Consider the following 14,145-nt stretch of genomic DNA (forward strand, 5'->3'; position numbering starts at 1 on the left):
CAAATCCCTGACCTTCTGCTCTCCGGTCAGACCCTCTACCACTTGACCACATAGCAGTCCTATGACCTTGAGTACAATATTAGAGTAAACTGCCCCACCTGTGATATAGTGTTAAATGAGGGTAGTCATGCTTGTTTACAGAAACACCCTACCTGAATTTATTGGGAATATTAGGAAATAGTCTACATAGCAAGCAGACATTACATTGATGTATGTAACTTATCAAAAGTAGTTCCAGCTAAGTGACCTCATTTGCATATTTATCGTAATTGTGACATCAATTTTAATGGATTGGCTTATCCCATCAGAACACTATCCATTATAAGGTAATGTGTTTAATGGCATGATGCACTATGTAAGGCTGACAATGATGACTGTTCTGACTGTCTTTATGTGACAGTCCTGAGTGTTGTCTACCTTGAGGTTGTCCGGCAGCTCTGTCCTGCCTGCGTAGCCGGGGTTCATGGTGATGAAGACAGCGCAGGACGCCTTCAGCGCCAGCTCCACACCTTCAAAGATGAACCTGTCCAACTGGGAGATGAAGACACAGAGGGTTAGCACACGACACAACAAACACAGCTTCCACTACATCCTCACTCTCTCTTATTATATTCATTTGGTCAAAAATATTCTCAGAACAAAAGATATATAAAACCTTGTAATAAATTTACATGAAATTAACCAAATAAAACCAGAAGGAAGATAATTCTCTTTGGTACTGATTTTCTTGGTCAATATGCAAAAGCAAAATTAAGAAAAGTTAGGGTTGAGAATCATTTCCAAAAACAAACTGGAAAGTATTACCAAACACTGAAAGATCTATTAGATGTTAAATAAAAAGCTTAATTTCAGCCATTCAGAGCATTTTCATTTTGTCCATGCAAAGTCTACATTAGGCTTGTCTGTAATAAATAATACAAAAGAGACAACACAATTTATACATTAAAAAATTCATACCCAGCCATGAATGTTACTGATTGAAAACTTAAGTGCACATATGAATACCAAGAATGTTAATGAAGATACACAAGAGATGGGTGACAAACATAGGGTTACATTAGGGAAGCAAGGGTGCTTAAAGTGGGTAGTTTACAAGATTAGAAAAAAACCTAGGGTAGAATACCAAAGTTCAGTACCAAAATCATTACGACAATAATGACATTTGAAAAATTGCAAATCGTCACAGAATCCAGCGATGCTGTGACGTCTGATGCAGTAATATTTAAGGTATGATTACCAGATATACATTACCTTCTGGAGCAGTGCCCGAGTGATTGTCATGATCTGCATAGCTACCACTGACAACACTTCTATATCGATACGGTTAAACTCATCAAAGCAGGCCCAAGCCCCCGAGCTGAGTGAGAGGGAGACAAGAGAGATGCACATGGGATTAGGGAGAGGACACAGACTACCAGGCACAAACAAGCTGTCACATAGGGCTCTGATGGCTAGAAAATATGGACTCAAGAACCCCACCTTGACTTTAGAACCCAATTTCAATGGTAATATGCCACAGTTGATAACTTGTCTTGTTTTTTTGGCATCATCTAAGTCAAAATGCGTTCAGGCAGTGTATCATTTCTCTAGCATGTCTGTACTACAGTGTGCGTGTGTGTGTGTGTGTGAGTGAGTGAGTGTGAGAAGCGTGTGAGTGTGTGTGTGAGTGAGAGAACGTGTGAGAGTGTGTGTGAGTGCGTGTGCGTGTGCGCGCGCGCGAGTGTGTGAGTGCGTGTGTGAGATATCATGGAGACGAGCTGATATCTTGTAACCAATTGTCTTACAGTTTAACCAACTGTATGTGAAAAGTGATTGTGGTGAACGTGTGTTTTTGCATTCATCCATATAAACAACGTAGTGCTTTTCAGATTTCTCCATTTCCACTCTTCCTTTATTTAGAGGTAGTGGGATAAACAAAACAATGAAAAAAGTCTCGCTTTGGTTCACAATTTTTCACAATGAATGACATTTTGCCTGTTTATGCCTGAAAGCCTGGGTAATGGGAACTGGGCCCACTTGCACAAAGAGATGTTAGCGCTAAGACCACTGCAAATCCATTGGAGTTACAATAGTCGACACAAATACTTTCATAGTCAACCCAAATAGCATCTTACTGCTAGCATAATCTTCCAGATGGGGACAAAACATTTCATGTACCAAAACACTTAGTTTTCATACTTAAATTTAGCAGTCTACAACTTTCAGTATTAGTCCAAAGCCTGTGCCTTGTAATACTTCCAATGTCACTGATGAAAGTCTTTATGTTCTAAAGGGGATCTGCTCCACCATCTTGTGTCCATTTTCAGACACACGTAGAACATAATGTTCTTCAAGGGTGGCTCATGTAAAGTGTTAATCATTACAGTTCAAAATGACAACAGCGCTGATTATTCCAATGAGTTAGATGCTAATCAGGTTGAGTTGGATGCACACATCCAGGACAATATATACCAGCACAATATGGAGCAAAAAGCGGTTAGACAAAGCAAGCACTTGACAACAGTTGGGAGTTGTGTAAATCACGCAGCAAAAAGACAATATATATACACGACAATATATACATGGTAAATTGTGAGTATGTGATGAATGGCCAAGCAGCAAAGGGAGGCAACTGCTGAGGGTTTAGTATGGTGACACACGGAAGAAAGACAGGGAGAGGGGCCAGATGACTTCTCACCCGCTGTTGTTGGGCTTTCTGGATTGTTGTGATTTGCATAGCAACCACAGACAACACCTCAATGTCGATACGGTTAAACTCATCAAAACAAGCCCAGGCGCCAGCACTGGAACATCAAACAGGCACATCATGCCAAGTTGCATAGCAACCACAGACAACACCTCAATGTTGATACGGTTAAACTCATCAAAACAAGCCCAGGCTCCAGCACTGGAACATCAAACAGGCTCATCATGCCAAGTTCATACAGGACTTGAGATCCTAAGCAATCACAGCTTGTTGGAATGAAAACAAAGCACAGCTTACAGTTGTATTTCAATGTGGATAAAGTATAACCTTGCTCTGCTGAAAATATGAGCACATGGTAGCAATATTCTCAATCAATGGCAATCTCATTCCAGTATCAGCATTTCTACCTACTGAGTGGATATAACTTGTAATGCTACCATGCAGGACTGAAACTATAGCTAGACTTCACAATTTGCCAACTGATGCGGTTCAGTCTTATCAATGGTATCCTGTATGACAAACATGGAGCAGAAATGAGGTGAGATAATCCAACAGGGCTACTTCTTTGAGAGGCATTTAGAAGTCAGAGTGAATGAGCATGGTTTTATGCCACTTTTAGCAATATTCCAGCAATATCACGGCGGGGGACACCAGAAATGGGCTTCACACATTGTACCCATGTCAGGATTTGAACCCGGATCTTCGGCGTGACAAGCGAACGCTTTAACCACTGGGCTACCCAACCGCCCCAGAAGTCAGAGTACTAAGTAAGGATAAGATATATGGATGAACAATTTCTTTTTTACAATTGCGATAAAGAAGTTGTTAATCCATATATCTTATCCTTACCAACAGAGTCAGTTTGATTACAATGTTTAGTCAAAATGGACTTAATATTTACCTTAAAACATGAAAAATTAAAATCTTGCATAGTGGTTGACAATCCTAATCATAAACAATTATTTCGGGAAAAGGACTGTCCACATACACCTTTACATCTTTAACAGTTAAGGAGCAAGAACATATTCAATGCAAGATACATATTCAGTGCAACGTACCTGGCCAGACCCTTGAAGAACTTGCCCATAGCCATGAAGTCAAGCTGGTCTGAGCAGTTGAAGACAACACACTGGATAGCCATAGCCTTGGCCAGATCCTACACACAGAGACAGGGCAGAACTTTATAGCTTGCACCAATTTCATATCAACCAAACACAATAATTACTGATGTGTCAAGTGATGCTGACAGAATCAGCAATATCATGCCGGCCTGTAAACAATCATGGCTAAGACAGGCACACCATTTCTTGAGAGAATAAGCAATGATTAACACTGTTGATGTGTGAATACTACCTACAGCCAGCCAGGCCACTCATTGTGATGAAAAGATACCAAGGTCCTATTCTCCCCGATTCACAGGATACAAGTAAGGAATAGAGTCCCCATGGGAGGCATGCATGGGTTACTGGTGAGCTGTTCTCTTCCAGAATCCCCAAGTGGAGGCAAGCATGGGTCACCCGAGACATATTCTGCCTCAGAGTCCCACGGAGACAAGCACGTGATACTGGAGATCTATTCCCACCAGAGTCCCCAAGGGGTAACTTATACTGATATAAGAGCGTACAGCTGCTTACCTTGGTTGTCTCTGTTTTGCCTGTCCCGGCCGGGCCAGCAGGAGCACCCCCAAACTTGAGATGGAGAGCCCCGGTCAGGGTCAGGTAGCATCTGCAGCAGATCAGTCAGTGAAGCAAACAGGTTTTGTACCATACTTAGCATAACTAATTTTGAAACACAGTGATTTTAACCTGCTCTTTTTTTTAATGAGTGAGCTTTTAGCAATATATAAAGCCAAGGGACACAGATGGGTTTTACACATTGTATTCATGTGGGATTTGAACCCAGTTTTGTTTCAGTGATGAGCAACAAACACTAAGCACTAGGCTACACCACTGCTTTCTAGAATAGGGGAAGGACACGCAATGAAGTCCCTGACCATCTCCAAGAGATAGTAGGTAGGATCAAAGTGAGAGCTAAATGGGAAGATTTCAGTGCAGTGTCCTACAGAAAGCATCAAGTGAGAGTGATCAACAACAGAAGAGCTGTGTTATAACAGAAGTGAAAGTAGGCTATGTGAGGACATCGCTGACCACTGCACACAGGAATATTTCAGCTGTATGAAGATGGCATGTACATAATCGAGTCTAGACCAGACAAAGCAGTGATATTGTGCGCAACAATTCGTGCTGTCAAGGTATGCTGACAAGCATCCAAGTCACTGAGTCTGACCACCTATGAAAAGCAAAGGTAGCTGGGGACCAGTTCTAACCCCGGCCCCCCTCAGGGGATGTGCGGACGTACCTGTCAGTGAGGGGTGTGATGACAAGGCGGCTGGTGTTCCCGAGGTACTCGTACCCATAGGGGAACTGAGCATTGACAGCCCGAGTGTACAGGTTCTCATCCTCTAGCCAGTAGTATCTGAAAGAGTCATACGAGTTACTTCTGACACATCACACTGTCAGTCACATTTATCGGTGCTGCGTCTGTGAAATATATAAATAAAATATATTTTATACAAAACGGATGATTACCATCTGTGTGCCATTTGTGCAGTCAGTGACTTTGCCATTTGTTTGAACCCAAGTCACGTAAAGTACTTTCCGTCTTATTAAAAAGCTTAGTTAATAGTCCATATATTAACAATAAAATATTCCGTAAATGTCATGACAAATCTGGACTAGTTGTTGAGTGAACAGTATTTCCGTTATGCCATGGTTTGGTCATTTACCACTTTGATGAACCAGTGAGCATGGGTACGGTGCTGACAAACCTAGAAACATAATTGGGGCAATTTGGGCTTTGAACCCATGATCACAGGTTCCTTGCATCCCAAAGGAGGTAACTCTGCACAGACGTCCTGCACCTTGGACAAGTAGACTCAAAATCTTTGGCACTGACTGTGTGTACATTTGGAACACTGTAACCCTTGATCTATATATTATACTAAAGACAATTGGCTTAATCAAGGCCGAACAAGAGACTTTGTCATGACCTATCATGTACATACCTGAGCTGACTGATCCATTCAAAGTCATTGGCATTGCTGACATTGGCCTCCACCATCTTGGCCACCACATCTCGGGCATGGACCTCCACAACAATAAGGGCAGAGAGGGTCATCCTGCCGATCTTGGGGAGGTCAGTTCTCACCAGGTTCCTCAGGTCGTCCAGCTGCTGCAGCAGCGTCTTGTACAGGTCATTGAGGTAGTTCTTCTCAAGGGAGTCTGTCACCTCCGAACTCCAGTATGTCTGGCAGCCTGCGATGACGACCTGACCTGGCCACTGCAGAACCCAGTCTGTTCGAGGTACCTGTAATATAGGGATAGCCTGTATCAGCCCTGTATACACCAATCTCCAGCAAGTCTGACAGACCACTTATAAAATCTGGCAATCTGATTGCTCAGTCACAGTGTCTTGTATAAACCCAATTCATCTGAAGGAGACATTTTCTCCTCGAAAATGTCTCCTTTTCCCCTGTCACTCAATGAGAGAAACATGATATTTCATGAGACATATGGAATATCCTATTTATTATATACTTTTTGTGTAGTTGTCTACCGGAAAACTAAATTATTTCTGTAAAAAAAACCTTGAAACGTAAATTCTCCCCACCGAACACATAGGGACGGTTCACCACCCCTTGTGTTTTAAACAATATAAACAAATGTATAAAAAAATATAAAGGGTCACAAAAATTCTTAATCGTACATTTAGATATGATTTTATACAAAAAAAAAAAAATATTCTTCAAAACTAGGAGACCGCTGTTGGAAGCGACAGAACACACTCTGATCAAGTAACAGAAATGCCGCTTTGCGAAATGAACAGTCTTGATTGACGAGTTAAATGAGAAATTTACAGTTTATAACGAAACATTTTCGAGAGAATAAATGGCAAGAAGTGATATTAACTCCATAAATGACCATCTGTCATTATTTTGCCTTGTCAATGTGGAACTAACGTAAAAAGGACGTCAACAGTACGGGCTAGACACTTACGATAAAGGGAGACAATTTAAGGGGAGGTAACTCTTGTTTGATAATAGTTCTGTCAAAGTGTTATGGTCACTGCAGTGAAATATAAAGTGTTATGTTCACTGCAATGAAAATGTCACTTTTCTCAACTTAAGAAAACTCAGTCTTTTACACTGAGGTATATGATAAAAGAATACCATACTCATTATTTGGCTCATCAGGGTATATGGCAACTTTCCTATATGCTCACCTCTTTGTAGTTTTGTAATGAATCTTTGATGATGAGCCTGAGACTCTCCTTCATCACTCTCTCTATCTCCGACATCCAGTCCTCCACATTTCCTGTGGGATACATGCTCTCTCGGAATCCTACATCCTCTCCCTCACCAGAGTACATCCGCGTGATCTTCAGATCATCCTCAAACTTCAGCTGTTGTTGGAAATATAATTTAGACATTAAACTCATGAATCATAGCACATATCATCTGCATCACTCAAGTCTAAGACAATGTCTGAAGTATATAAGTTGGATTTTACTTAAGGTTTCAGCTAAGCCAAGGCTTTCACCAGAGTAAGTTCTTCCAATTGCTGGTGATGAGAATACCGATCCTTTAACAGGGACTTTAGTAGGGCTTGGACAGGTAACTCTGGTACTCGGGTTGGGTGGGTACTGAGGAGGATCAAGGTACCTAGGGGATTACCTGGACCCATGGTTAGTCATGTCACATAGCACTTAGTGACAAAAATTCACTATAACTCCCTGGTTACACTCCAAGTAACTAAGGTTTTGTTTTTTTGGACAGTGCACTTTTGTATGTTGGAATGAAGATAAAGCTCCAGTCAGCCTCAGTGAACGCATGAACAGATCACTTTATACATGTATCTGAATAATGTTTGCCAGGGCTCTAGTAAAACAATTCCCAAGCGGACATTTTGTATTCAACTCTTGAGTGAGTGAGTGAGTGAGTGAGTGAGTGAGTATGGTTTTACGCCGCTTTTAGCAATATTCCAGCAATATCGCAGCGGGGGACACCAGAAATGGGCTTCACACATTGTACCCATGTCGGGAATCAAACCCGGGTTTTTGGCGTGACGAGCGAACGCTTTAACCACTAGGCTACCCGACCGCCCCTCTCAACTCTTGAGACCTACAGTGGGTACGCGGGTTGTATTTGGACTCGTCCCAACCCTAGACAATACTCCATTCTCTCAAGGTCATTTCCAGCTGCTATGAAGATATTGTAACTAGTGCCTTGTCTGAAATTTGGGTCATCATAAACTGCTAGATTATTTAGGAATTGACTTAAATATTTTTGACATATTGAAGTCAATTCTTATAGATAAATCCATCAGCAATAGTAACAGACTGCTTATTTAATCATTAACACAAAGAAACTGTTGCCAACAATATGAACTCAGTGACATCATTCTGAGCAAACATGCAACACAAGCCCCGCCTGTTCTATTATGCACCGATCAGAAACAGCAGTCGGTTAGTGGGTATGACCTAATTTCTTTTCCGTTTGAGTTTCGCAAACCACATTGCTTGGTACACTTATCAAATGCCAAGGAATCTCTTGCAATATTATTTATTTCTATAGACATCATAGGCTGGAGTTAGCATACACAGCGGGTTAGAAGACAGTGATCAAACTTTTAGTTCCAATAAGCTCCTACCTTGGCGATGTTCTCAAAGCACTTGCGAAGATGAGGCTGTACGGCAGTCGGGTCTTTGGTTTGAGACAGAATCTCCAACAGCTCATCATCGGACAGGAAGTAGAATCGTGGGAAGGCATTTCGCTTGGTCTCCAGATACTCGCTGAGTCCCTTCTGTACCTGCTCCAGCAGTTTGTTGGACTCTCGTAGGTTGTCAAGGAGACGGTTGTCAGGGCACAGGGAGATCACCTGGTAACAGATATTGGTCACAAGTACAAAAAATGGTAATGTTTGAGTGCAAAATGTCTGAAGTTTTGATATAAAAGAGTAAAAGACAATTGACTTAAATAGACAGCACCATAGAATGGCAGTAATGGCAAATGTATCAAATAGTTGACAGAAGAAAAGACAATGTTGTGAGTGAGCAGGTTTTTAGGCCTCTTCTAATAATAACACAGTCATATATAGCAGAGATAGCAGAGAATTTACCCAAAGTGCATGATCAGCAGACAGAACGATCATTAAGCAAACCCTCCATTATGAGGCCTCTCACCTGAGGGTTCTCCTTGGCATTCTTCATAATCTTCCTCCACATCCTCTCCATAGTCTGGTAGCGCTTACTCTCTACTGGCAGCTGCCGATTGATGTCCTCGGAGCTGAAGATGGGTTCCAGATACAGCCATGCCCGCTGGCACTGGAGCCATTCGTCCAGCACATCCTGGAGCCAGGAGCATGGGCAGTTAGTATTAGGTCAAACACAACAAAAGGTACGTATGTCTTGTATGAGTTGTTCCAAAATGCAATCCATCAATAGGATAGCTGGAATTTTCCTAGAGCAATAATAACAGGTAACAGATTGAAGTTAAGGGTATGTCAGTTCACTGAAATTCCTTGAATATTGTCTATATATACAGTAAACTATGGATATAACAAACTCAAAGGGAGTTCTAATTCTAGTTCGTTATAACCGTAGTTTGTAATATGCATGTATACAGCATATATACAGCAAAGTGCCGGGACCCAAAATCAATTTATTAAATCCGTCAGTTCGTCATAAACGTATTTGTTATAACCATAGTTAACTGTATGTCAAAGATAATAAACTGAATGAAGAAATTAAGGGAACTCATAGAGTTAAGAAAAATATTCTTGTCCGTGTTTAAAAAAATCTCAAGCACTTAAACAAGAGAAATGTTTGTGTCTGGCGTGTTCACTACATAACCAAATAGAACTCTTTGAAGCACATGGAAAATGTCATACTCAATACATGTTTCCAGCTGATTGATCCTGTATTTATTACCATCAGTACAAAATCTCAAAATGAAAAGTTAATCTGGAAAATTGAGTGAGGTTGTACAAAACAACCTTAGCAATACGACTGTCGTAAGTCTGTGTTGAGATTCACCATAGCGCTAAGATTGCTTTATACAACGGCACCCTGATGTATGAGATGCTGTTAACACAGTTTCCGCTGTACCTGTGTGGTCCGGAGCTTGTTCTCCCAGTTGTTGATGCGGTCTTCGAAGGGTTTCTTGTACGGTGAGAAGGACATGCTCTGTGTCATGACAATGTGGTCGTCCAGGAGCTGGGACGTTTCCTCGGAACTCTTCAGGATGAAGGTGCCAGTCTCCTTGTATTGAATGATCTCAAACATGACAGGGTCCCATTCCTTCTCCATCTTGTCCAGAGCCTGTGTGCAACATGTCAGTACATATATCACATCGCCCAACAGTAAAGCTAAATACTCAAAGCTAAAAACATACAACAAAACTGAAGCTGAAAAAAAAGAACTGGAAAATTTTCATGTAGCAGCAATAGCTACACTAAAAATATGGATGCAGTTTGATTACTTAAATCTTTATTCTATAAAGATCTTATCGTTATAAACAAATTTGTTACAGTAACCGAGGCAATTGAAACAAAATATTCTTTAGAGTAAAAGGTTTTGGTACAGGGCCCGTTCCCCTACAAAACGATCTTTGTGCAACCGATGTCTTAAATCTATGTAAAAGTATGGGATTTACGATCAGCTTAACACTAAGTTTGCTTTGTGGAATTTGAGCCTGAGCATTTTACACAGCTTTCAGCATTATTCCAGCAAAATCACAAAAGAGAACACCAGAAATGGGCTAGACATTGGTCAATGTGGGGTTTGGACACTTTTCATTTTAAGTGAATGTTTTAACCACAAAGCTACCCCATCCTCCCTTAGGGAAAAGAAGACAGACCTGTTCAATGGAGTACTCCTTGCCGGCGACCTCTGCGACCTTGGCAATGACCTGGATGTGTTCTTGTAGGTTCATTTCTAGGCATTTCTTGAAGGTCAGGTTGGCCTTGGGTCGGATTGGGAAACCGAGGTCAGTGGACAACTGGAATAGTAATGGCAGGAATGTACACAGAACCAAGGCTTTTTATAAAAAGAATAGTTTCAAAATGAACACATATTGTTAGTCAGAATACTCACTTAAGACAAAATCACATTTCATGGTTAATTAGATAAAATGGAGTCTTATTATTGACGTATGTACCAACATTAGAAATCACTGAACTGTTCCTTATAGAACTGTTCCTTATAGAACTGTTCCTTATAAGTGTGACATATTCAGGTACATTATTATATTGCAGTCTGTAACTTTCATCACTAGCCTGCGTCAAGCAAAATGTCTATGGTCTGGTAAAGTTAGCTCTATATGACAGCCCATATATGTCAGTGAGTTGTGATTAAAGCTGCTCTGTTTTCAGATGGTAGGTCAGCTTCAGTTTTGAGATGGTAGGTCAGCTTAATGTGGGAAAGAAGACAAAGGGATGCCGAGGTAGACACATATATACAACTTTGGCTCAACCCTCCATAGGTATGGTACTGACAAACCAAGAATCATTATCAGGGCAAATCCGGGATCCAAACTCATGAACATCACATTCTGACACATCTAAGGGAAGTAACTCTTCACACATGTAAGAGTTAACATGATGAAGACAACTGTCAGAGTGTTTGTTGTGGAAGTACCTGCTCCCAATGTCTGTTCCTCATGCCAGGGTTACGCAGGCCTTGAATCAGTGGAATGAAGGGCCGGAACTCCTCGATGCTGCTCTTGATCTCAGTGGCCACCTGCTGGACACCTGCAGAAATAGCCACAGGTCAGTACTCCAGCTCCTAGTAGAGCACATGCTTCACCCTTGGCCAGCATGTACTGGACACCTGACCGTTTCCTTGACGGAACTTTTGTCAATTTGGAGATGAGAAATCAGAGATGATAGTGTGATGAGAATGACATAGGTTCAAGAAGTTCAGAGAAAGAAATGAGAGAATGATTACCTTCCAAAGATAAAAGTAAATTAATTTATTAAAATTTTAAGTTTATGGATAAAAGTTAAAATGAAAAAAACACTTTCATATTTCTTACCCAGAAATTTCTAAATCTTTTATGATGCCAATATCTTACTATTATAATCTTAATAATATTTATGAATGATTTTGCAAAGGAACTGACACCACTATATACAGAAAAGTTATTCAAAGTGTTTTAGTAAGGACAAATTTTAGAAAACAAGAATTCCTAAAACTCTAAAAAGTTTGACAAATATTCTTTACAGGTTTTGTTTGACAAGAAACATGGACACTGTGAATGAAGGTACCACTGATTGCATGACAACACATTGAACAATGAAACAACGAACAAGCAGACACACAGAGCCCAGTAAACACACAAACACACACACACACACATACATTGTACACACATACACAGACACACATGGTGATGTCTGGTATTTAGCTGTTTATTGTATCAAATATACTGGTCAGCCTGTGAAAAGCATTCAAGGGAGCGAGGAGAGTGACAATCTTCTGAATTGTAGGACAAGTTCTTGAAATGTGGTAAATACACTAGTCAACTAATGATAGGGATATTACTTATATTTGATGATACACACTAAATACATATAATTTTGAAATAGCAATATTCCAGCAATATCACGATGTGGGACACCAGAAATGGGCTTCACACATTGAACCCATGTGTGGAATTGAACCCGCGCCTTCGGGGTGATGAGCAAGCACTATAACCACTAGGCTACCCCACTGCCCCGGATGAACAGTATGTCAGGTATATTACAGCATGTCTAATTGACACGTTTCCTTTTCCCTCTTTGGTGAAATCCCAAGCACAGATATGATGCTGACAGACCAAGATTCATAGTCAGCAAGATTCTGGCTTCAAACCCATGATCCTGGCAGCTATGAGAAGCTACTCTGCACATAGTGGGTGGACCTTTGCCTGCTGGGCCACCCAAGCCCTGGAGATACCTTGAGTGAGTGAGTGGATTAACGCTACTTTGAACAATATTCCAGTTATATCACGGCGTGCCAGCTTAATGTGGGGGGAAAGAAGTGATGCAGGTCTCAGATGTTTACCACTTTGGTGAAACCCACGAGCACGGGTGTGGTGCTGACAAACCTAGAAACATAATCGGGGCGAACCGGGATTCGAACCCACAATAATAGGTTTCTGGCATGCCCAGGGAGCAACTCTGCACAGCGAATTGTATTGCACCAGACGACTGGGCGCAACAGTCGCTGGAGAGAGCTTGAGATATGTACACAAACAAGTCACATATAAACACATGCTAGACAAGACAATATTAGTTCAAAATGCAAATTACCAGCATATCGGTAATTTCTATGAAAGTTCAAAGACACTACATCACGTCTAAACTAAAGACTTCTGTCCATACCACATTCCAATCAATGAATCAACGAAAGCCCCGTCTCCTGTAAGCCCTGCTATACAGGGCACATGTCTATGCTGTCTACAGTCTACCTCCGCATCACAGTTAGTTTACACATGGTCATTCAGTTCACTAATTCTCTAGGTGAAAACATGGACTTTGTGTCGGCGACCACTCACCCCTTACATGGGGAAACTTCTTCACTGTTTAAAATTTTAAAGTAAAATGTTTCACAAATGATAACAAGAAAGCAAATCACAACAAATCATATCACATTTCGACATATCTTCAACCAACGATTTGCAAACACGCAAAGTCATATCATGGTCATTTTTGTCTTCAAAAGTTCATTCATTCAGTGGAACATGCTCCATTTATCATGAAACCGTTTCTGCTTTCTTAGTAAGCATAAATACAAGGTGAAGGTCACTGGAACAACTGGATCATCAGAATCATTATAGAATGTCAAGGTCAAGGTCTGAGCAAGAGAGTTCTAGAAGAAAAACATCTTTGTTCTCAAATCACAATGTCTTCAGCTGAGTAACATGCCTGTCAGATGCAAGTCTGCCATGTCCTGTTTCACAGTGCAGCCAAAGTGGCACCATTGGTAATTGAGCAAGTACATCACTTGCTTCCCAAAATGACCAGTGTATCAATGACCTGTTCACAAAATGACCATGATATGACACATACACTCACACACTGTAAGCAGGGTGGCGTATAGAGGGCAGGGAAGGGTGGTGGGTGGTGGGTGGAGAGGAGGGAGGGGTGGGGATAGGGAAGACAACATCATAGACTGAGAGGCTACATTAGAGGCCTGTTCAACAAAGCATTCTACCTTGACTATCTCCCACAGTATAATCAAGGATTATCTAAGACTCTTAACTAAGTGCCCTGGCAGGCAAATAAAGAAAAAAAATGTTATTTTATCATTTATTTATTACTATTTTAATTGTTATTTTGTTTGGGAGCTTTTACAAGTTCACATTTCATAGGTATTTTGAGATTGTATTAATGCAATAATATGAAACTAAGCATTTATAC

General features: G+C 40.9%; 1 protein-coding gene across 2 annotated transcripts in view; it reads right to left on the minus strand.

Moving 5' to 3' along the window:
* Positions 1-14,145, minus strand: part of LOC139475969 (dynein axonemal heavy chain 1-like) — a 121,073-nt gene that overhangs the window by 73,735 nt on the left and 33,193 nt on the right. For both annotated transcript variants that reach the window (XM_071259188.1, XM_071259187.1), the window contains exons 20-31: positions 11,381-11,493; positions 10,602-10,742; positions 9,851-10,063; positions 8,927-9,091; positions 8,395-8,622; positions 6,968-7,147; positions 5,751-6,052; positions 5,045-5,161; positions 4,321-4,411; positions 3,745-3,842; positions 2,678-2,783; positions 418-531 (exon numbers count right to left, since the gene is read on the minus strand). In XM_071259188.1, coding sequence (XP_071115289.1) covers positions 418-531; positions 2,678-2,783; positions 3,745-3,842; positions 4,321-4,411; positions 5,045-5,161; positions 5,751-6,052; positions 6,968-7,147; positions 8,395-8,622; positions 8,927-9,091; positions 9,851-10,063; positions 10,602-10,742; positions 11,381-11,493 — 1,868 coding nt within the window. The remainder of the gene's footprint in view (positions 1-417; positions 532-2,677; positions 2,784-3,744; positions 3,843-4,320; positions 4,412-5,044; positions 5,162-5,750; positions 6,053-6,967; positions 7,148-8,394; positions 8,623-8,926; positions 9,092-9,850; positions 10,064-10,601; positions 10,743-11,380; positions 11,494-14,145) is intronic.

Source organism: Haliotis cracherodii, unplaced genomic scaffold (genome assembly GCF_022045235.1).
Source record: "Haliotis cracherodii isolate W230 unplaced genomic scaffold, xgHalCrac1.p SCAF_3, whole genome shotgun sequence".
Lineage (NCBI taxonomy): Eukaryota > Metazoa > Mollusca > Gastropoda > Lepetellida > Haliotidae > Haliotis > Haliotis cracherodii.